Source organism: Rousettus aegyptiacus, unplaced genomic scaffold, assembly GCF_014176215.1.
Source record: "Rousettus aegyptiacus isolate mRouAeg1 unplaced genomic scaffold, mRouAeg1.p scaffold_m13_p_3, whole genome shotgun sequence".
NCBI classification, from domain to species: Eukaryota; Metazoa; Chordata; class Mammalia; order Chiroptera; family Pteropodidae; genus Rousettus; species Rousettus aegyptiacus.
Genome location: NW_023416306.1, coordinates 42,732,284 through 42,753,934, shown reverse-complemented (window position 1 = coordinate 42,753,934; position 21,651 = coordinate 42,732,284). Strand labels below are relative to the sequence as shown.

The following is a 21,651-nucleotide window of genomic DNA, read 5'->3' as shown; positions in this document are numbered from 1 at the left end:
AAGTTATTGATTGGTAATGTCTGTATTACCAATCATTGATGGACTGTTTTGTTTATTCTTCATTCGCTCATTCATTTATTCATTTATTTATGCCACAGCTATTTACTGAGTGCTTACTATTTGCCACATAGTAAGGACAAAGAGTTGAAGATCCTAACAGTCTTATGAGATTGTTTTCATGATTCATTGAAAAGGAAGCTGATCCTCAGAGAGGTTAAAAAGTTGCCTATAGTCACACTTTTTGAGGTGGCAAAGCTTGGTTTTGAACTCAGGTCTGTCTGATTCTAAGAACAAAACAGTTCTTCTTCAACTAAGATGTACAGACCTTCTTAGCGTTTTATTTGTCTCCATAGACACTAAGTATATTCTTGTGGATTGAATGAATTAATGGATAAACTATCTAGACCTGCCTTCCCAGAGCTTACTAGCTTGTGGGGAAAATAAACAGTGGCTCAATTAAACAACTAGATAACATAATACCATGTGCTGACAGTGCTATGAAGAAAATTAAACCAGGGTAGGAAAACTAATGCTAACTGATAGTTTTTGGTTGTCTGGCTGCTTTGGTAACCTCAGTGAGGTGGGAGTAACAAAGGAAACTTCCAGGCTTAACTTTCAGGTTAGGTCAGTTTTCTACCTCACATCTCATCCAAGGGCTCTCCCTCAGGCCTCTAAGATCTGACCCCTAGAATCTGCAGTGTAAGTCGGCTTTCTTCCTCTTACTTGGCACTGCATCCACTACAAAAATGTATGTGCACTACATCCCTTCACCCAGAAAAACAAGAAACCTCTTTTCTGTGTGGTTTTTTTTTTTTTTCATTTTTGTAATTTTGTAGAGATCTCTCATTTGCTAATGTCCCCTCTTGCTTTTGTCTTGTAGGTATGTATTCTTAAAAATTTCCTGTACTACCACATGTAGTTGGATTGGGGGAAGTACTAAAAACAAACACCTACATACAATTCACCATATTTAAATGGATTTATCCACTTAGTCTGTTGCAAATTGAGGTAGTAATATAGTCATCATCATTTTTTTTTTCTCTGTAGACCCTGAACATTTATAATCCTTGTAATTTTTAAATCGTTTATGAGTAACATGTTCAGGTAATAGCACTTACTGTTATAAATTCCACACCCACCTGCATTTTCGCCAGTGGAGTTGTCCTTTCTCTTTACCAATTCTACTCTATTTTAAAGATTCAGTTTAATTCTCAGAGTGGTCCACAAGGACCTGCAGTAATTTGTCAATTGCAGTTTAGGTTTTCCTACCTAGGAACAGTTCTTGCAGAGGTTTCTGCCATAGTAAATGTGAGTCTCTTTATCTTCTTAACTGTCTCTCCAGTTTTGGGGACTGCCGTTTGCTCTGTGACCTCAGTTCTCTGACAGATCTAAGAAGAGTTGATTTTTCAGTTTGTTCAGCTTCATTCTTGTTGTTAGGATGAGAGTGACAGCTTCCAAGATCCTGCTACCTAGGGACTCAGTTTTAAGTCTGCATCTTTCATGCAGCTTGCTCTGACCATTTCAGCTCCTTGAGACGTTGGCTCTCTCAGCTCCTATTCTTGACATTAAATATCAGGGTAGTTAATTATATTTGTCCTACAACAAATGTTTCACGGGTGCACATCTTGTCTTCAAACTAAACTGGGACCCCCTAGAATCAAAAGAAAATATCTTACTTGCTTTACTGTTCTCCAGGTTTCATTAGAATAGCATAGATTTGAGTACCTTCTGTATACTGCAGATATTTTACTTACTTAATTATCACAAGTCTTATGAGATCATTTTCATAATTTGTTGAAATGGAAGCTGATGCTCAGAGAGGTTAAAAAGTTGCCCGTAGTCACACTTTTTGAAGTGGCAGAGCTTGTTTTTGAACTCAGGTCTGTCTGATTCTAAGAACTAATCAGTTCTCCTTCAGCTAAAGTACTAAGACTTTCTTACTACTTTATTTGTCTCCACAGACACTAAGTATATTCTTGTTGAGCAAATGAATTAATGGATAAACTATCTAGACCTCTTTCACTACTGTTTTCTCTGTAAAGTGAGAATTATGGCAAGAGCTTGACCTAAGAATAAACTAATCAACCGAGGTCTCTTATTTTGTCAACTAAGAGAAAGTGGAATTAATTGGCTAATATCTTTCCACATCACTTTTCTTTAAACTTCTAGAATGTTCCAGAAGCATTTTTCTGAGCTCCATTACAAGTTGTAACATTTTAGCCACTATTAAAGAAAAGCACTGTTAACATTTTATGAGTTAGCTTCTTTCTTCCTAACACTGGGATAAAATGTTTTTTACTAAATACTGACTGCTCTATTCCTGTTTTTTTTTTTATTTTTATTTTTATTTTTTACGATGTTTTATAATTTAAGCCTTCTTTACAAATACACTGGGGTATGTTTTATAACTTCAAGGGAAAGCAAAGAAGAGTTTGTGTGAGTTCCTAGGAGACATAGCTAAGGAGTAACCTCTGACTTTCTATAGCTTTCCCTCAAAATTTTCCCCACTTTTTGTCAACCTAAATCTCATTCTCAAAAACAAAAACAAAACACAACTTTGCCATTTGAAAGATAATATACACTACTATAATAATTTGGAAAATAAAGAATAAGTCTAAAGAAGATGAAAATAACTTCTCACAGTTTTATCATTTAGGTATGGCTGCTAACATTTTGGCATACTTTAGTCTATCCCCTTCTTTATTTTTTCAGACATCATATATCCTATAACATATAATTTTTATAATCTTTTTGCACAATATATATCCTAAATATTTCTGCATATCATTAAAATATTTATAAACATTATTTCTATTTACGGGAGTCATAGTTAATTAATGTAATTATTTCCTCAAAATTGGTAATGCCCTGTGGAGTCACCTGGAAGTGATCAGGCATGAAACAAAAAAGAAAGAGATGGGGGCAGCCATGGCTCTTATCTCATGTTTATTTCCCATGTGACTAAAAAAAGAGAACTCAACTTAAAGACCTCTAGATCATTAGCATGAATAGATTTCTCATTTGATAAGATGGAGTACAGATACTGACTTTGCTCTCCTATCTAAAGCAAATTAAAAAACTGGACAAAATATATAAAACAACAGTATTCGAGACATTATACCTCAGATATCAAAGGCTAGGGGCTTTTGAAAGGTGGAAAACAAATGAGGTGATCCCATAATTGTCCCAGCAATGATCCATACATTCATGTGGTCAGGGAAGGAACCTCCAGAAAGATTATAGGGAACAATTCCTGGAGCTCACACAGGTCTGGAAATAGTTTTTCTTTCCTCTAGCAAGATTATAAAACTTTATAATTCATGGGATTAGATAGAGTACTCAGAAGGGTTTTGCCTCAGCAGTAGGGAAAAATTAGCCCTAGCTTAAATGCTGTTCTTGTCCCACCTTACAAAGCTTAAAAGTGAGACGCTAAAGGATAAAACTATTTGAGGTAATATCAGAACAAAGCTAAAGAATACATATAGGAATATAAAAATATCTAGCACCCAATAAGAAAAAATTCATAATATCTATCATGCACTCAAATGTTACCATGATACAAAGAAGTATGAACATACCCGTAATTAGGAGAAAAACCAATTAAACATAATTGCCCCATAAATGACACAGATGATATAATTAGTGAACAAACAGTTGTTATAACTGCATCACACATATTCAAAGGCTAATTTAAAAATTAAATAGAGACGTAAGTGAAACTAAAAATACGGGATTAAATTTCTATGAATAGAAACTATGGTGTCTCAAGTACAGGCTGCTTGAGATTAATAGCAGATTAGACATTGCAGAAGAAAAGATTAGTGAACTATAAAACATGTAACAACAGGAACACAAAGTTTAGAAGGTAAGAAATGGAAATATACTGATGTAAGATTTTAAATTACACATAAAATGGTATAATATCACTTGAAGGTAAACTGTGACTAGCTAAATACTACTTCACCCTAAACCAACCACTTAATATAGTACCAGAAAGAGTTACATGGAAGAAAGCATAAAAGGTGATAAAATAGGATCATTGGAAAAGTCAATTCATCCAAAAGAAGGCTAAAGAAAAAGAAAAGCTGAGACAAAGAAGAAATGAGACAAAAAAAAAATTAACTAGAAAGAGTAAAGATTTAAATTCAACCGTGTAGATATGCAATTAAATGCTCCAATTAAAAGTTGAAAATTGTCAGATTGGGTAAAAAGATCAAGATCCAACAACTTGTTCCCTGTAAGAAACCCAATTTCAGTATAAAGAGGTTAAATACAAAGAGGTTAAAAGTAAGTAAAAGAATGGAAAAAGACATACTACGTTGACTAACAAAAAGAAAGTTGGAGTAGCCATATTAGTATGCCTAAGTTTTCTTCAGAACAAAGAATATTACCAGAAATAAAGAATGTCATTTCATAATGATAGGAGTAAATTTATTAAGAGGGAATGATATATTTAAACATTGGTACACCTGATAACGGAACTCCAAAATGCACAAAGCAAATACTGATAGAACTGCAAGGAAATATGGACTAATCCGCTATCACAGTAATTCAGGGGCCCCAACCTCTGGGCCATGGACAGGTACCATTCAGTGGCCTGTTAAGAAATAGGCCACACAACAGAAGGTAAGTAGCAGGGAAGTGGCTGTATTTGCAGCCGCTCCCCAGCACTATTATCACCACCTTAGCTTCACCTCAGATCATCAAGCACTAGATTCTCATAGGAACACCAGTCCCTGGTGCCAAAAAAATTGAGGACCATTGCAATAATTGATGGAGATTTTTTTTTTTTGTAATAATGATAGAACAAGCAAAAAACTAAAAATCAGCAAGCATATAGAAAACTTCTACAATACCATCAACCATCTTGACATTTATATAACCTCTAAGAACAGCAGAATACATATTCTCTTCAAGAACATTTTGAAGAGACACTATATTCTAGGACATAAAATAAATCTCAATAAATTTGAAAGGCCTCAAATTATGCAATGGAATTAAATTAGCAAAAGCAAAAGATATCTAGAAAATTTCAAATATTTGGAAACTAAATACCATACTTCATGATCTTGAAGGAATCAGATAATCCAAAGGAAATCAGCAAATTATACTGTGGAAAGAGGTAATCCCACTATTTGCTATCAATCAGTATTGGTTGTGGGCGGAGTGAGGAACAAGAATGGATATTAATAATTGATTATCTATATCTGAACTATATTCTAAAGATAACTTCATCTAGTATAAAGCAGTAAATGTTTATTGAATTTCTACTCTGTGTAAGGCTCAGTGCCCAGTATGAGAGAGGGTACATGGATTCATACAAGAGTGTGATGATTAATTTTATGTGTCAGCTTGTTTAGGTCCACAGATTGCCCAGATATTTGGTTAAATATTATTCTGGATGTGTCAGATGAATTAGAGTAACATTTGAATTAGTATACTGAGTAAAGCAGATCACCCTTCCCAAAGTGGATAGGCTTCATCCAATGACTGACAGTCTTTAAGATGAGACATCAATCTCACATATACATTCTCTCCTGTGTTGATAATATTGCCCTTAAAGTCTATACTAGGTTCATACTTATGTGTTGGAACAAAAACAATTGTTAATGTGTTAGTTTGTAACACTCCCAACTCTCATCCCACTAAAGAAAATTCTATATTAACCTAGTTTCTTACCTTTTCTTTTCTCTAAAACCCATATTTCAAAAATATTCTTCAATTTTCAAGTTCCCAATATATTTGACCCAAAATGTTCTAATTTTTCCCTGGCTATTTAGAAGATATTATGCCAATGCACGATTGTCATTTTTATCATAAATTTAAAATAATCTTTTAATTGAGGCAAATGGATTAATTGTTTTCCCTTGTATTTAAGATTTTATTATGTTCAGCATTAGATAGTAAATGTAATTATCTGTTATCTCCTCCATCCTCAAGACTTTCTTTGTATACTTCTATCTCCTGACTCCAGTTTTGCCTAGGTCTTTCTTTCATCATCTCATCTACCTTTTTCTATTCCCTATTGCCTTTCTGGATTTACTTAAACCAAAACATTTGTTATTTGTACAAAATGTAATATATAACATTTTAGAAAAAACTTCTAATTCTTCTGATATTCTATAATGACTAGAAATTTTGATGAGTCTTGAAAACTGATGTTTCCTTGAGAATATCAAAGTTTAACTGTTAGTTTATTTTTACGTCAAGTCATCTAAAAAAAAGGAGATGAGAAGATTTACCCTATTAGCTGTTATAAAGAGGCAATTAGATGCGGCTTTGAAAATTGGTGGTTGTATGTTGCCAAACAAACATAGCTAACGAGTACTATAAAATTACATCCATGACTGTATGCAGTAGGCTGCAGGATAGAGAATAGGAGTAAGAGGGACTAATTCAGTATTCCTGGAAAGAGACAATGGGAGCTTTTTTTGTGATGTTGACATTGGTGATGGAAAGAAACAGACACATTCAAGGATGTAAAATTAATAGGGTTTGGTGATAGATTTGGGGCAACTTTAAGCCAAATCTCAGCTCTGTAAATTAGTTGTGCTAGCTGAGGCTAATTACCCACTTGTACTCTTTAGTTCTCTGATTCCTCATCTGAAGAATGGGAATAATATTGCCCACTTCATAGCAGTTTGTCAGATAACAAAATCCTCCATTTAGTACTATTTGGGACTCGTGGGCCAAGGATGCCTACCATTCCAAAAGGAGACGATTATTGAGCCTAGTGTATTCTCTGACCCTGTGAAAACAAGTACAGGGTGCAAACATAATGTAGCTAGCCAATCTATGTACCTTGATCACATTTAATTTCACAAAACTTACTTCTAAGAAGCATTACTCCATTTAATAAAACGTCCGGCATTAATTTGAGATAGAAATGGCTGAAGTGCTTCTGACTAGTCCTTTAGATATTAAATCTTCATTCTAATCTTATGGGTTACTAGCTATAGTACTCAAATGTTAACCAGCTGCCCTTATGACATAAATTAACACATATAACACATTCTGTGTGAACTATTTTAATAAAATTACAGACCACATACAAATTACAGGTTTAGTCTTATTGAATATGATTGAGTCTGTGGGGAAAATATTAGACTCTGATAGATGGCTGGTCACAATGCTTACAAGCTCATGAGGACACCTAGAATTCAGAATTCCTTTTCATTAACTGATGACGATATTAGGTAATGTTCCTACCTAATATTCAGTAGCAAATCCTACAAAGCATAATTTTTCCCAAAGAGCTAAAGAGCAGAAAAAAGAATGATTTATTTAAATGACTTTTTATTTCTTTCCTTTTTTTATAGAAAAAAATGAACTGAATTATTTCATCTTTCTTAGTGTAATTACTATTTTGTTAGGGATTCGGGCGACTACAAATCCGAGTCCTAAACCACTCTCATTTTCCTTTTCTCTGTCTTCTGTTGCAGTCCTTCCCTCAGCATTCAGCCTTCTTCCTGCTCAACTCTGCCCCCACCCTGCCTTTTGTTCTTTAGAAGACTCTCATTAACATTTGTTAATGTATGCTAATGAGCAGTAATTAGCATCTTCAATGTGAACAAAAGCCCTGCTAGAAAGGAAGGGTGAAGACTGTACAGAGTTCAGCTAGCCTCGCTTCCTCCTTCATTTGCTCTAGGAACAATTGTCCGCTTTCAGTCATTCCGTAATTCTTTAGTGTTTTCTTGTTTGTTACATTTTGTTTGTTTATCCATAAATCCTGACAGCCATCCTACATGACTTGGGATATTGTAGAAATTCTTTGGGGGACAGAAAGATTATTTTTTGTTCTAAGCAATCCGAGGGTATAAGCATAGCTGCCAAGGTTTTATAACACATTATTTTCATCTGGTTGTTTTTTTGGTCTCCTATTACTATGAAAGATTCTAGCCACAAAAACTCAAACAAGCAAATGTATTTTCATTTCAGCACACTTATTTACAGTGGTTACCCTTTATGGTGGTAATTACAATGCGAGAGCACACACTCTGACTATATATTATGACAGCATGGTTAAATAAGAAATGTCCCCTCCCTCAAAATAAGCTAAATGCAAAGAAAAAGCAAGACTCACCACTACTTTTTTGTAACCACAGAGAGCTCTAAATGCCTTTGTAAAAAGCTATTTATTTCTTGAATATGTGTAGTTTAAAAAAAACCCAACCCTCCAAACCATATAGTATAAAAGCTGTTTTTATTTTTTTCTGTAGCCTAATGGTGTCATGAAATATCTAATTGAAGTTCCTTGCAAATACTCCCGTATATAATTCGCTATTTGAAGAACTATGCTTCAACATTTCATAGTTGTTCTTCAAACTCAGGGGTGGTAGACTTTGGAAACATATCAGCTACCCACTTCACTTAGCCTGTGTTTAATTTTAATATCATGTATAATAAAAACCAAAGAAAAAAGTACAAAAAAAAATTGGTGTGCATCCCCTTCCCCTCCTTCTTCTTATGTGTGTTAAAAAGGTTTATTTTCATGGTAAAAAGATAGAAGGGGGGATCTTTATCTTGAGAGGATCTTCTCTCTCTCTCTCTCTCTCTCTCTCTCTCTCTAATTCTTTTCAGGGTTAGTCATGGTTAGTCATTCTCTTTCCAGGACCTCATAGTTAAGTGTTTCTCTACAGAATTCATCCAGTTCCACTTGGCAACTATAATATTTTATATTATGTTATTAATAAGGCAGGCACAGCAGCCATTTATTCTCTACTTCTTAAAGTCCCCAGCGCCTCAAAAAATAAATTAATCTAGAAGGAAAAACATTAGAGAATGACAACTACCATAACAGTTGTATTTCTTGCCTGCTCTTCTCTTCTGGGAGGGTGTGTTACCGACGCAGGGGTCATTGCCTCTCTCAGGATAGAAATCAAGAAAAGTGGGAAAAACAGTGTTGCAGAGAGAAAAGTTTATTAAAGTGATAGCTTGATGCACCAAGGGAGCACACTCCGAAAGAGAATGGATGTGGCTCCCTGAGGTTTACGGTATGCTATATTTATGGGCACTTGGAGGGTAGGGGCCATCCCTCATATTCCTCCGGTCCCTCTCCAACATGTGGAGAGGCAGTTTCTTTTTAGTGCATGAACAGTTCAACTACATACTACTTCATGCGTCTCATGTTTTATTAGCATCTTAAATCTCCACCCGTGGCTGTGATTTAAATTAGGGAAAGGTCACCTTAGGGACACTCTTAGGCCATACTGCGCATGCGCAGCCCTTGTTGCCGGCCTGAGAATTTTTGAGGTTTGTCTCCCAAGGCTCCTTAAGGCAGATAAGCGGCACCCTAGTTTAGATATTCTTGTGAAACTCATCAGGCTCCAGCAGCTGACCTTTCTGACTAACTTAACAGCAGGAAGTTTCCCTCCTGTCTCAGGTGAATCTTACTAAAAGCTAAAATTATTATTCTTTTTGTAACTTTATAACCACAGTGATTTAAAAGAGCTGTTTAGTATCTCCAACATATTATAATATTTGAAAATTTGACCAGCCTTTTAACATTTATTAGACAAGTTTCTATTGGTGTATTTTTGAGTCTATGCGTCCCATAGTTTGTTTTTTCAGTGGTCTTAAGGAAGGTAAAAAAGATGCTGGCACATGCAGAACTATCCATTTAGGTCTGTCAAAATTTTCACCTAGATACCTTGATGATATTTAAGGGTAATGGTCTCATTTGGTGCTTCCCACTCCTGAGGATTTTTTTAAATGTCATGTAGTTTACAGGTTTATTAAGGTGGTCGATTGATATAAAAACTAAATAATTCTTGCCTTTACTCAATGGCTTCCAAAATATTAAGTTTAATTCATCTTTTGAAGGACTTGAGATTGTTATAAAACAAACGTTATGAGCATCTTCTTGTCTTTACCTAAAAGTAGCTGAAGGGGACCAAGATTTTGCCAGCCTGAAGCTGTCTTTTAGGAAATTGACTTTAAGCTGTTTATTGAGAAACAAAAGACTCAGAAAGAATCTTTGACCTCCTTCCCCCTCTTTCCTGCCCAGGGGATTCAGACAGAAAAATTTGCTTTAGGAAGAAAATCTTAGGATGTTTGTTTTAGCTGAATTCAAATTAAGTATAATAAATAGGAGGCTTCAGACAGGGGCCTGTTAACTAGATATCCACTGGTCCCATTGTTTCTGAGTTGCTTAGCAAGAATTTGCTGGCAATGTATTCTACTCTTTCTCAACTACCTGTAAATCTCCTATTCTTACTTCTAAAATCAAAACCTCTTTTCCTCTTTGTCTAAAATGTCATATATACCTAATGTTGCCTCATTGTCTTCAGAATTTTCGTGCTTATGTGAATCCCCATGGGCATGTATTAAAATTTAATTTTCTTCTGTTAATCTGTCTTTGTTAATTTATCAGCCCAACTTGAAGAATGTTGAGGGTGAGAAGAAAAATATGTATGTATGTATGTATGTATGTATGTATGTATGTATGTATGTATTTATTTATTTTACCCCCACATAGCAAAAATAACTAATCAGATTTAATGTCTTAGGTAGATGTTATTCTTGAGGAAAAAGAATCATACCCCATCATTTTATTCCATTTCACAGACAATGGCTTCTGTTTCTACTTCACATCCACCAACAATAATGTTGTCATAAATGAATGGAAGCATGATGCTGGGGTGTTCTCTACAGGGGAGATGATACCTCAATATGGTTTGGTGACCCTATCTAGCATCCACATGGTTCACTGTTGGAAAATTCTTTATGGTTAACTTTCCACATTCCCTTTGAAATTTGGATTAGTTAACCTTCTTTATGGTTTTTAGAAAAAGCAGAATATCTAAATGCTGTTTTTGACTGTAGATTATACAGTTTATCAATCAATCAATCTATATATATTCATATGCATATATATTTTTCCATATCATAATCTGTATTACCATTATCATTATTAATGCTTTGATAAAAAATTATCAATTTTAGCAGCTACTGAATAGCACTGGACCTAGAATTTTTGGAGCATAAATGCTACACAGTGTCTATTAATATGAATGCTACATTTAAAAGAAAAAAATTTTTTAAAGCTTATTTATTTATAGTTTCACTAATCTGTCTTCTCACTTTTTTTCCCTTCTTGAAGGGAAAGATTTCATGTTTTTGTTAAAGGGTTCATAACTCTCCTTCCTTAAGGCAAATTTTACATTGGAATATACTATCTTAAGAAAAAAGGTATATTTATTTTGTTCACATTTTCTCTTTAGCTTTTAAAGTCTTGTTAAAGAAAAGCATTGATATGAGAAATAGCTGAAGATGATCTACTTTCTGTTAAATTAAGGTATTTTCAAAATATGGACTTATAAGCCTAAGACATATCTTTTTGATGCATATTGCTTGTCTTCCACAATCCTTTATTTTTCTCCTGCTTCATCGATTGTTCATTTTCAATCTTTTTGGTTGGTTCTTCTTCTCTCTGTCCTCAATTTTGGTGTCTTCTTTTCTGTTTTGTTTACATTTATTTTCCTGATGGTTTTAAATAGCATCAATAACTAATAACTTCCAAATTTACATTTGCAGCCCAAACTTTTCTTTCAAACTTGACTGCCTATTCAATTTATGCTTGAATGTCTAATAGGCATCTCAAATCCAACATGTCAAATGAAACTCCTGATCTTCAACCTGATCTTCCCACCTTTGCTATTCTCCCTACAACTTTCCCATATTCTTTTCTTGCAACTGTGTCCTTCTGGTTGCCCAGGCTGAAAATCTTGGGGTTGTCTTTATTCAGCTGAGATTTGGAAATGTCCTTGTTATAGCATTCATTAGTATCCTTCTCAGAGTAGTTTAGTCTGAGGTGAAAGGTATCCCATTTTTATACAAGGGGCTAGTGTTAACATTTCTTCACACACACAAAAGAGCCCTGGAAATAAAACACCCCAAAAGTCCTAATAAACATAACTAATACATTGCTGCTATAACCCAAGTAACCTGGATCTCACTAATCTCATAACTAATTGTGGATCTCACTGTCATAAAATATCAAGATCTCTTAAAGGCAGTGGTATTTTCTCATACAGTCTATCTACAGATTCCCACCCCAGAGCATTTTACTCTCACCCTTCTTCTGAATGTACAATGAATGTAATGGAATAAATGAATTTTCAGTTTCCAAAGCAATAACTTGGTGCTACAAGCATCCTTTCAAGAGCTAAACATGGGTCAGAGGAACAGGCAATACCATTTAACTCTTCCAGCCACTAGACCACTCTGATCCTGAGAACCCATAAATTACTTTCAGTGCTATAGATTAAAACAGAAATACTAGAACAACATCTGAGTGATCCTAATGCCTCTGAAATGTGACATTTTGCTGTTGTTTCCTTTTACTGTTTTTAATTACTGGGTCTGTTTGCATGAAATGAGGATCTGGGTTGCCTAGGAGTTCATCTGCTCTTATTGCATATTTCTCTCTTAAATAAGCATACGTCAATGTCATTTTGCTTGCTGCCTCCAACATTTTGCCAGGATCTACCCATTTTCTCTTTGCCCTGTCCTCCCATCACTCCCCAGGAGAGAGATTATTTTTAAAGTACATTATCAATAGGCTTTGGGAAGCAGCCAAGGTATGAGAGGATCATATGATTGGGAATGAACTACTAGGAATTGCTGAAAGAAGAGATGGCTGTAGGCCATACCAAAAATTGAGAATGAAAAGACAGTCTGTAGCTCCCATTTAAGTGTTCTGAGTTACTCTTTTGCACAGGCTTTTTGTCTTGGAGGGATTTCTAAGCTTGATATTTTAGAATTGCTTTGAGTTGCAAGAGATTCAGACCAGCATTGACAGTTGCTTTTCAGGCCAAATAATATTCTTTAAAATCAAGTTTAGTCTGAGGCTTTTGATGGAATCTTAAATCTCCTGGTCATAGCGCTGCTGTTTAGTTCTTGATGCTGATGATGCTTTTGCTGATGGTTTGAATCAAGAACAAGCCAATTATGATCCCAATAAATATATAAAAGGCTGTTGATGGCCCCTGACTCAACACTGAGACAAAGGAATTCTGTTGAGTAATGAGAATGTGCAAATAATCATGCACAGTGCGCAGACGAGAATCGCTGTTGGAAAGTCAGCTTAGAGGAGGAAAGAAGCTATTTCTGCAATATTCTTCATTATATCACTTAGAAACCATAGCTCTTTTTTTTTTTCTTTTTTTGTTCATTACTTGCAGCCACAGGCATGTCTCTTCTTATGGATTTTTAGGTTTTATTTAATGATCATTTATGACTATCATTCCTGTACCCGAGAAGATGATTCATGGCTCCAGCCCTGCTTTTTCTCACCCTGATTATCAGAGGAAGTTGATTTGTTGCTCATCTCCTTGGCTTGGGACATTTCATTCTTCTGCTTTTATTTTAATATATGAGCCTTCCTTTAGATTTTATTGTGTTTTTGTTCATTTAGTATTTTTTCGTATTCATTAAATAACTTTATTTAATCATGTCTAGTGAGTTGATTATCACAAATGAGTATAATATTTTTATGTGAATTTTTGCTTTGGCTTAGCATGTTGCAGAATATGCTGTGTGTCAGCCTTTGCTGTTTGTCTTTAGCTGTTTCTATATTATATACACTGATCAGATGCTGCTCCAAGGCGAATCTTATAGCATTAAAATGCCTTCCTAGAGAATTCTTCTTTGGCCGAAGAAGGTTGGTAGTGGCATTAATTGCAAATAAAAGACCGTGACCTATTATTGTTGAATATAGAAGATCTTCTTAGAAGCGTCTGCCTTCATTATTGAGAACTCTCAGTGGTGACATAAAGATCATTGTCCTGTGCAGATCCAGTTACAGCCGGTGACAGAGGCATATGTCCACTATGCACAAAAGAACATTTTCACATTCTGTGGCTGACCTTGAGTGATAACATTTTTGCATATCCTAAAAAATTTTATGCAGATGCTTTTTAAAGGCAAAAAAGCTTTTATAAGAATCTTCTTTGTGAATGGAATTTAAACTCTTGGCATGTGGTGCCTTTTCAACATGCCTGTCAAGTTTTGAATAATAACTTTTGACAGTGCACGAGCAGAAACAAAACCAGGGACTGTTTCCTGTATTCACAGCAACATTGTTTGTCATGTTTGCTTTTTATTTTTTATTTTTTTGACTTATGCCCATCTACCTTAAATAGAAATATGATAAAATTAATATTTTGTAAGCAAGCTACTAGACTATGGTTTTAAAGATATAGTCTATTCTAATTTATACTATGCCAAGTTGCTTTGTCTCTGGTTGACTAAACCTGTCATAAATGGAAAATAGTTGTCAAGGGGAAAATACCTGTCAATTAATATATTTTCCCAAATTTCTTTACATTAAAAATTTTATAAAACTTTTACATGCCTTTAAAAATATGAAGCAAAACTAAAAACAAGATGCTTTCTGAGCGAGAGATAAACAGAAGAAATGTTCTTTGTCTTAGAAAGAACTGTAATATCACTTGTCTCCACATTGTTAAGGTAAATCATATATTGGAAAATTTAGTCTATATCTATATAATACCTATAGAAATAATCAAAATAGGAAATATCAGTTTTTAAGCATCTTTTTTGAAAGGCTCTTTGACACTGGGTAGCTGGTTAGAATATAATAGTTTCTATTTTAATAAGTCAATTTGGTTGTAATAACCAAATCATTTGTGCATGTGGATATAACTTTACAAACAATTCAATGTATCATAGAATAAAATAAACTAACAGACCCCAAGTCTACTTATTGCAATATGGAATTTATTTTGGTTGAAGTTATTTTAAATCGAGTTGACAGGCTTATAATTGATGTGTTTTGCAAATCTTTGAAGGCAGTGAACAGAGAAATGCTGTAGCTGTGTATCTTTAATAAAAAGTGTTCATTTGGACAAGTTTACGGAAAAATATTTTTATTAACTACACAAAAGAACTTTATAATGAAAATAATAAGTAAAAACCAGTTCTGACAACAGTGCCATCATTTAAAGGATTGCTATGTTTTTTTCTTTCTTCAACAGTACAAATCCAAGTGGAGGAAAAAGAAGACGATACTGAGGAAAGTTCAAGTAAGTGGGGGTGGACCTACTTGGGATATGTTCCCCTGTGGAATGACTTTTGATGGTCTCACAAAAGAGACCAAGTCTAGCTAGTAGAACCTTTACTGTAGATTCCATTCAATTGGCAGACACACATTCCACCCAATTCATAAGTTATTCTTCATCAAGTAGATGGTAGCCCAGAAAAATTTGCTTTTTTTATTTCTCAACTATTTTCTCTGTTAAATAAAGTCTATTTCCTAAAAGCTTTTCTCGAAGGCTGAGTCTATCACCATGGAATAGTTTGGCCATTTTGACTGAACTAATCAAGTGGTTCGGTTAAAATGAATAAGCAAATTCTTTTGTACTTAATTCATTGATATTTTGTCCAAATTGCTTTATTGGTTTTCCTTTGTGTAAATTCAGCTCAAAAGCCTGAAATCCTGTTCCAGATATATAGATCACTCATGTGCTGGAACATGAGAAAAATCATTAAATGAGCAAAAGCTTTGAATTTACCAAAACTAAAAGGAAAAGCAACATCTCAAGAAAAGTTCAGTTCGATGAAACCTTAACACTATCAATTTAATAGCCCAAGCATATTATTGCTGCCATCAAATCCTCAGTATACCAATTGTTTTCATTAATTTAGTTAAATATGTATGAAAACATACCAGAATCTCACACAGATCCTGGATAATATGGCTTGAATACTGTAGGAGAGGAAAAATAACTTTTTCACTAGCCTTCTTAATTCTTAGCTGAGACCCCTATCAGATAAGACAGTTTAACAAGATTTAAAAAACAAATGGAAGTTTATTAACATATATACTTCATGTGTACATGGAAGATACACGGGAAAAATAAGTAACTCTCTAAGGTGGTTTAGACTTTAGACTTAAATACCATCTTAATAAAGAAAAGGAAGAGGGACGTAAGCTTTTAAGAGAATAAATGATTTTTAGGAAAGGTGAGTGGGGCTTTAGAAAAATAGATGGGAGGTCTGATAGTTTGTGACAAAGTTTGTTTGCATGCGGCATCTACATCTAGTCTCTCCTGTGATATGAGTCAACCTCCCTTGGGTATGAAACTCCTGGGGAGGGCATTTATGACAATTGAATTCTATTGGGGAAACTGTCTTTAGGCAGATAAGGGGAGTTCAGAGAAAACCTCTTCCTGCCTTTACTTTTTTAAAAAAGTGTTTACTTCTCAGTAATAGATATACCGAAGTGGCATATTTTGGGGTGGTATATTCTGAACTCCAACAGTAACATTTTGAGTTGGCATATTCTGTTACCCTTCAATACCGAATTGAGCCCATTCCAAAATATAATATTGTATACAAATCTGCATTTAGCAGGCAACTGCAAAACATTTATTTTTTTTTTTAGAATTTGAGTATTTGGAAACTAGTTAAAATATTAAAGAACAGATTTTTATTCCTAAGTGGTAAAAGATAAATATAATGGTACACTTTTCATCCATGGTAAAACTCTGCAACTTTAATGCTATTTAATACTATTAATACCAAATATACAAAAATGTAGAGTATTAAGAGGCTACTTGAGTTCTTGAGTTATTTATGGGTGAAATTGTTTCTCAATCCCTATCATGCTCTGTCCTTTCTATAATTAGTGACTAATGTGGCTAATAAAAGAATAAAGTCTGAATGGGGTTCAGAATGCCAGAATGGGGTTCAAATAACACATGATATTTACTGCAATATTTCACAAATGAAAACTTATTCTTGGTTTTAATGACAGAGTATAGTTTTCAAAACCTAGTTAGAAAAGTTATCCTGCTCTTTCTCTCTAGTGCACTTTAGTAATGTTGGCAATGATTTGAAATATCAATGAAAAAGTTTAGGTAAGTAAGAGTGAAAAATAATTTTCAAAAAAGATAAAATCATAAAAACATTCAAAAAATGAACATATTTAACTGATGAATGAGGAATCTGGTGAGGCATTACAACCAATTCAAAGGCAAATCCAAAGAGAACAGATACATTTATAAATCAGAAATATTGAAATGATGTGCAAATGGAGATATAATTGTTTTGTGAGTTTTTTTTGGGGGGGGGGATTGGGAAAGATTATTTCTCCACTGAACAGTGTCTGTATAACATATAATACTACTTCACACAAATAATTATGTGTCTACTGACAAGAATTATTTTGTATTGCTATGCAGTTCTCTATAATTTATAGTTACAAAATAGTCTCCAAGTATCAGAATCAAATAACAAAGAAAGCTACACTACAATTTATAGTTTTCCAGTGAAGTACAAATTTTTCCATACAGTAGCTTCTGTATAAGAGAATAATGATAAATCTTTGATTTTAATAGTAGTTGGTTCTAAACATCAGAAGTTAAGAATATCAGAATTTCATAAAAATTAAAATGAAATAGGATTGTATGTTATAAACTGGGAAGGAGGGAACTGAATTCTCTTTCTTCTCTTGACCTGAAAGCTTCTTAAGAAGTTAGGGACATCTGAGGCATTGTTAGTTGATGAAAAAAATAAAATAATTTTATTTCTTTCAGTTTTACATTAAATTATATTTACAAGTTTATGTTTATACATTTAAATATATATTTCTATTCATAAGGACAGAATGATCAAGCCAGTGTATTTACTATCGATTTATCAATTTCTTTTAAGAAAGGAAAAGAAATATTTAGGAAAAGAAGATATATTTGAAATCAAGAATGAGGATAATTTGAATTAAGAAGAATCTCAAGGGTGAAATTAATTTCTTCAGAATTATAGTTTGTAGCCTTTCATTGTCATTCTTGTCCTTTGTTCTAAGATAGAAGTAGTAGTAAACACAGTGGTTAATCAGTCAACCCTTATGTGTTTGATTGGTAACCTCTAAACTTGGTCTTAGAGGTCATTGAGTGATATTAAACTCCATGTCATCTTGTTACCCAAGTAAATGAAGACTGGAATTCTAAAAATTATTAGAATTTGGAGATCCACATTCACATATTTGAGTAGATGAACCAAAAAAAGAAATAAGAATCTAGATAAATGTACTTAAATGGCCAGCTATGAAATATCTATGGCATGGTGCATCTTATTGTGATGTGGAGAATTGCTGGATTGTGGTGTCTGATAGATGTATGACAGTGTAATTAAAAAGTAAGGCTACATTTGGTAACAAGAAAGAGCACTTTCTGATAGTGCTTATTGAAATATTAATTGTTGTGTTTAGGTGAAGAAGAAGAGGAGGAGGAAGATAAACTACCCCGAAGAGAGAGCTTGAGACCGAAGAGGAAACGGACCAGAGATGTTATCAATGAAGATGATCCAATACCTGAGCCAGAGGATGAAGAAACAAGGAAGGCCAGAGAAAAAGAGAGGAGGAGGAGGTTGAAGAGAGGAGCGTAAGTTAGTCCTGGTCTATAACTGACATTGTTATTCATTCAAAAGCACCTGAAGCTGAAAGACTATTCTCTTTAGGCAGTCTTCAGCTTTAAAATTGGTGCTTAAAACTACTTTTAGAAATACGGACTGAATCTGATACTGCTATTTTACTCCATTTTACATTATATATATAAATGACTTAAGAGAGATCTAAATGGTCACAGGTATTAACATATTATAGTTAATTTACATATTTTTAAATTATCCCATTAATTATATGTATTATTATCAAAGTAGAAAACTCCCAAAGAACACAGACCACTTTACTTTATAGAACAGAGGTTGGCAAACAATAGCTAATTCCAGCCCAAGAGCTAAAAATGGTTCTTACAGTTCTAAAGGGTTAATAATAATAATAATAATAAAAAAACAAATGGAAGAGAACTATACATAGCACTCAAAGCCTGAAATATTAACTATCTGTCCCTTTAGAGAAGAAAAAAAAGTGTTTGGGCCCCTGTTGCAGAGGTTAGGGGTTGTCAATACCTTTTTAATACTTTTTATTTTTAAATTCTACCAAGTCAACATTTTACTGAGTGCTGATTTTGTACAGAATAAAATATAAATATAAATATATATATGTGTGTGTGTGTATATATATACATATATATATGTGTGTGTGTGTGCGTGTGTGTATGTATGTGTGTATGTATATATATATCTCAAATGCTGTTTAGGGAAAATCCAAGAAAATAATGTAAAACAGATCTCACGACAGAAAACTTATAGCCTTTCAAAAGGATTTAAGAGAATAGCCGACGACTCTTGCCAATCCCAGGTAACAAGGCTGGGAAGTCGTTATGAGGTGATGCGATCGCCTCCAAAACATTCCTAGGACTTTAAATGATGAAGAACTTCCTAAGACATCATTTCAAACTGATACACTTTAGTATTCAATAACTAGCTATTATTTTTCTCCTCATAAATAAATGTAATTAAATACAAGTTTATGAAAATTTTGTCAGGTAAAAAAGTTTCGCATTAATAGATGGTGGTTCCTTTTAAAATAGAAGAGTAACCCTATCCACCTTTTTATCATATTTTTATTACTTTGTTTTTAAATCTTTTTGCTCATCCTGTTTCTCTTCCTTTTCTTCCTCTCCTCTTCCCTTTTCTTCTCCTTCCAACCTCCTCCTCTTTCTTCTTTCTTTTCTAATCAAGACACCACCTGCTTTAAATTTTGACTCTGGTAATTTTTATGTGTATCTTATGTTCAAGTATCTTCATACGTTATTTCTTTTTCTTTAACGAAAAAATATTCCATGGAAAAATTTAATGGTTTTTCAACTAAAGTACTGGTTCTCTGGGAAGCCCCTTCATTGTCAAGGATAAAAATAGCAAGCATGTTGCTCACCTTGAAGCATCTTCTCAGCTTCCAGGGACCCCTACCCCCCACCTCCAATCCTTTCTCATTTCTGTGAGAGGAATGGCCTTGTGCCCCAGCCTGGTGGGCAGGACCATAGTCTCACCATAGCTACAGGTAACCTCTAATCTCCAGGGAGGAAGGAGCAGGGTTTCAATAGAGAAACTGATTTTTGTACTTGAAAAAGTGGGAAGGTATCTTTTATGTCCAAATTCCCTTTATGCTTTGTTTCTTTTAAACATAAAATGCAACACAACTTTAAGTTCCGTGTCTTTTTGTGATTACTAATAACTTTTTGCTATTACTATTATTATTCAATAGTATTTCCTATTAGCAAAGCTTATGCATTTAAGAGTAGTTCTTTGAGAATACATCACCAATAGACATATGTATGATATAGACTGTGTTCTAGAATTTGCCTTTCCTTTCCACTTATGCTTTAGAGAGATTCTTTTAAAAAGTTGAGTTGGGTGAGAATTTTTCTGTATTCTTAGTCTGCTTTAAAGCCCTCATGCCTACTGTTCAACCTCTGGGAATAGGACCATATGAGTCAGCTAGGTTTTGGGACCTGCTGCTGGATGGAATTTTTTCCCTTTGACAGTGTCTGTCCTTAGCTGGTCCCACTCTCCTCCAGATTCTGAGAAACCTACCAGCACCCCTGCATCCCTACCTCCCTCTCCTCCACAGAGCCAAACTTGGCTAAGATGAAATTTGTCTCCATAGATTTTGCAAATCATAGCATTACTGCCACAATTTATGCAACTATTCTAAATAGTATTATAAATTATTTGTAATGATTAATAGTTTTGATCTCTAATTTGGAGTCCATTTTCTATTGTTCATTTTGAAGACAAGCATTTTTTTTTTTTTAAGAAAATGCTTTAGCAAATATATTTCTAGAAAGATTAGTAGGCAAATCAGAGCACGTTTATTTAGGTTAATTAATTCATGGTCTTTTTGAATTTAAATGTTCAAGTGAAACCCCTTAGGGAATTTCCCATAAGCTGACAAAACATTTGAAATCAACCAAAACCAAGGTTGTAATGGTAACAATCTTTGGAGATGATTTAAAAGAACTGCCTTGTTAGACATTTTGGAGTATTTCTAATATTATAGGCTTTCCCTGACCTAGTTTTAAGTGAATAAGTAATATGTTCCTAGCAGTGAAAAATTCAACACATTATGCCTCCTTTTCCCTTACAACTGTTGTTTAAATAAGTCAAACTTAAAATAGAAAGCCATTCTTGCACAGATTAGCCCTAAATTTCAGAAGATAAAGTATGCCTGTGCTATATCTTTTTAATATGATTAACACTTTCTTTGAGTGCTTCCTAGAAAAGCAGTTTCCCTGTAATACTGGCAAGGAATATTTTCATTACCTGCATATTTGAATGTAACTTATCCAAAAACAAACATTCCTTGTAGCACAGTGTGATCCACCTGGATCAATCAGCAATTAACACCAAAGACTTTAAAAATATACCGGTCTAGGATTATTTAGTGTAGGAGTAAATGTCTTTCCATACCATACTAATCTTAGAAAGCATTGTTATAGTTTAGTGTATGTTGAGCACTGGGTTTATGATGATAACCCTATCATCCAGAAAAAGTCTGTATATAAGCACTTATGCAGTAAATATTTATCCAGCTCCACTTCTGTGGAAGATAATTTGCTAATGTCTTTAGAATACATGCATATGAATGGCTTGCATTCTCTAGAAATCCATAATATAAATAAGGAAGAGGCCACTTAGACCCAAATTATTTTGAAACAGGACAGCATCAATGTGCCAGAGAAGTACAAAGTGGTTTGGAGTCTTAGAGAAGAGAAAACTATTCTCATA

General features: G+C 34.0%; 1 protein-coding gene across 3 annotated transcripts in view; it reads left to right on the top strand.

The window, feature by feature from the left end:
- The window catches only part of TMC1 (transmembrane channel like 1), a 202,054-nt gene that overhangs the window by 93,063 nt on the left and 87,340 nt on the right, over positions 1-21,651 (top strand). For all 3 annotated transcript variants that reach the window (XM_036239376.1, XM_036239377.1, XM_036239375.1), the window contains 2 exons: positions 15,000-15,047; positions 18,233-18,404. In XM_036239376.1, the coding sequence (XP_036095269.1) occupies positions 15,000-15,047; positions 18,233-18,404 (220 nt within the window). The remainder of the gene's footprint in view (positions 1-14,999; positions 15,048-18,232; positions 18,405-21,651) is intronic.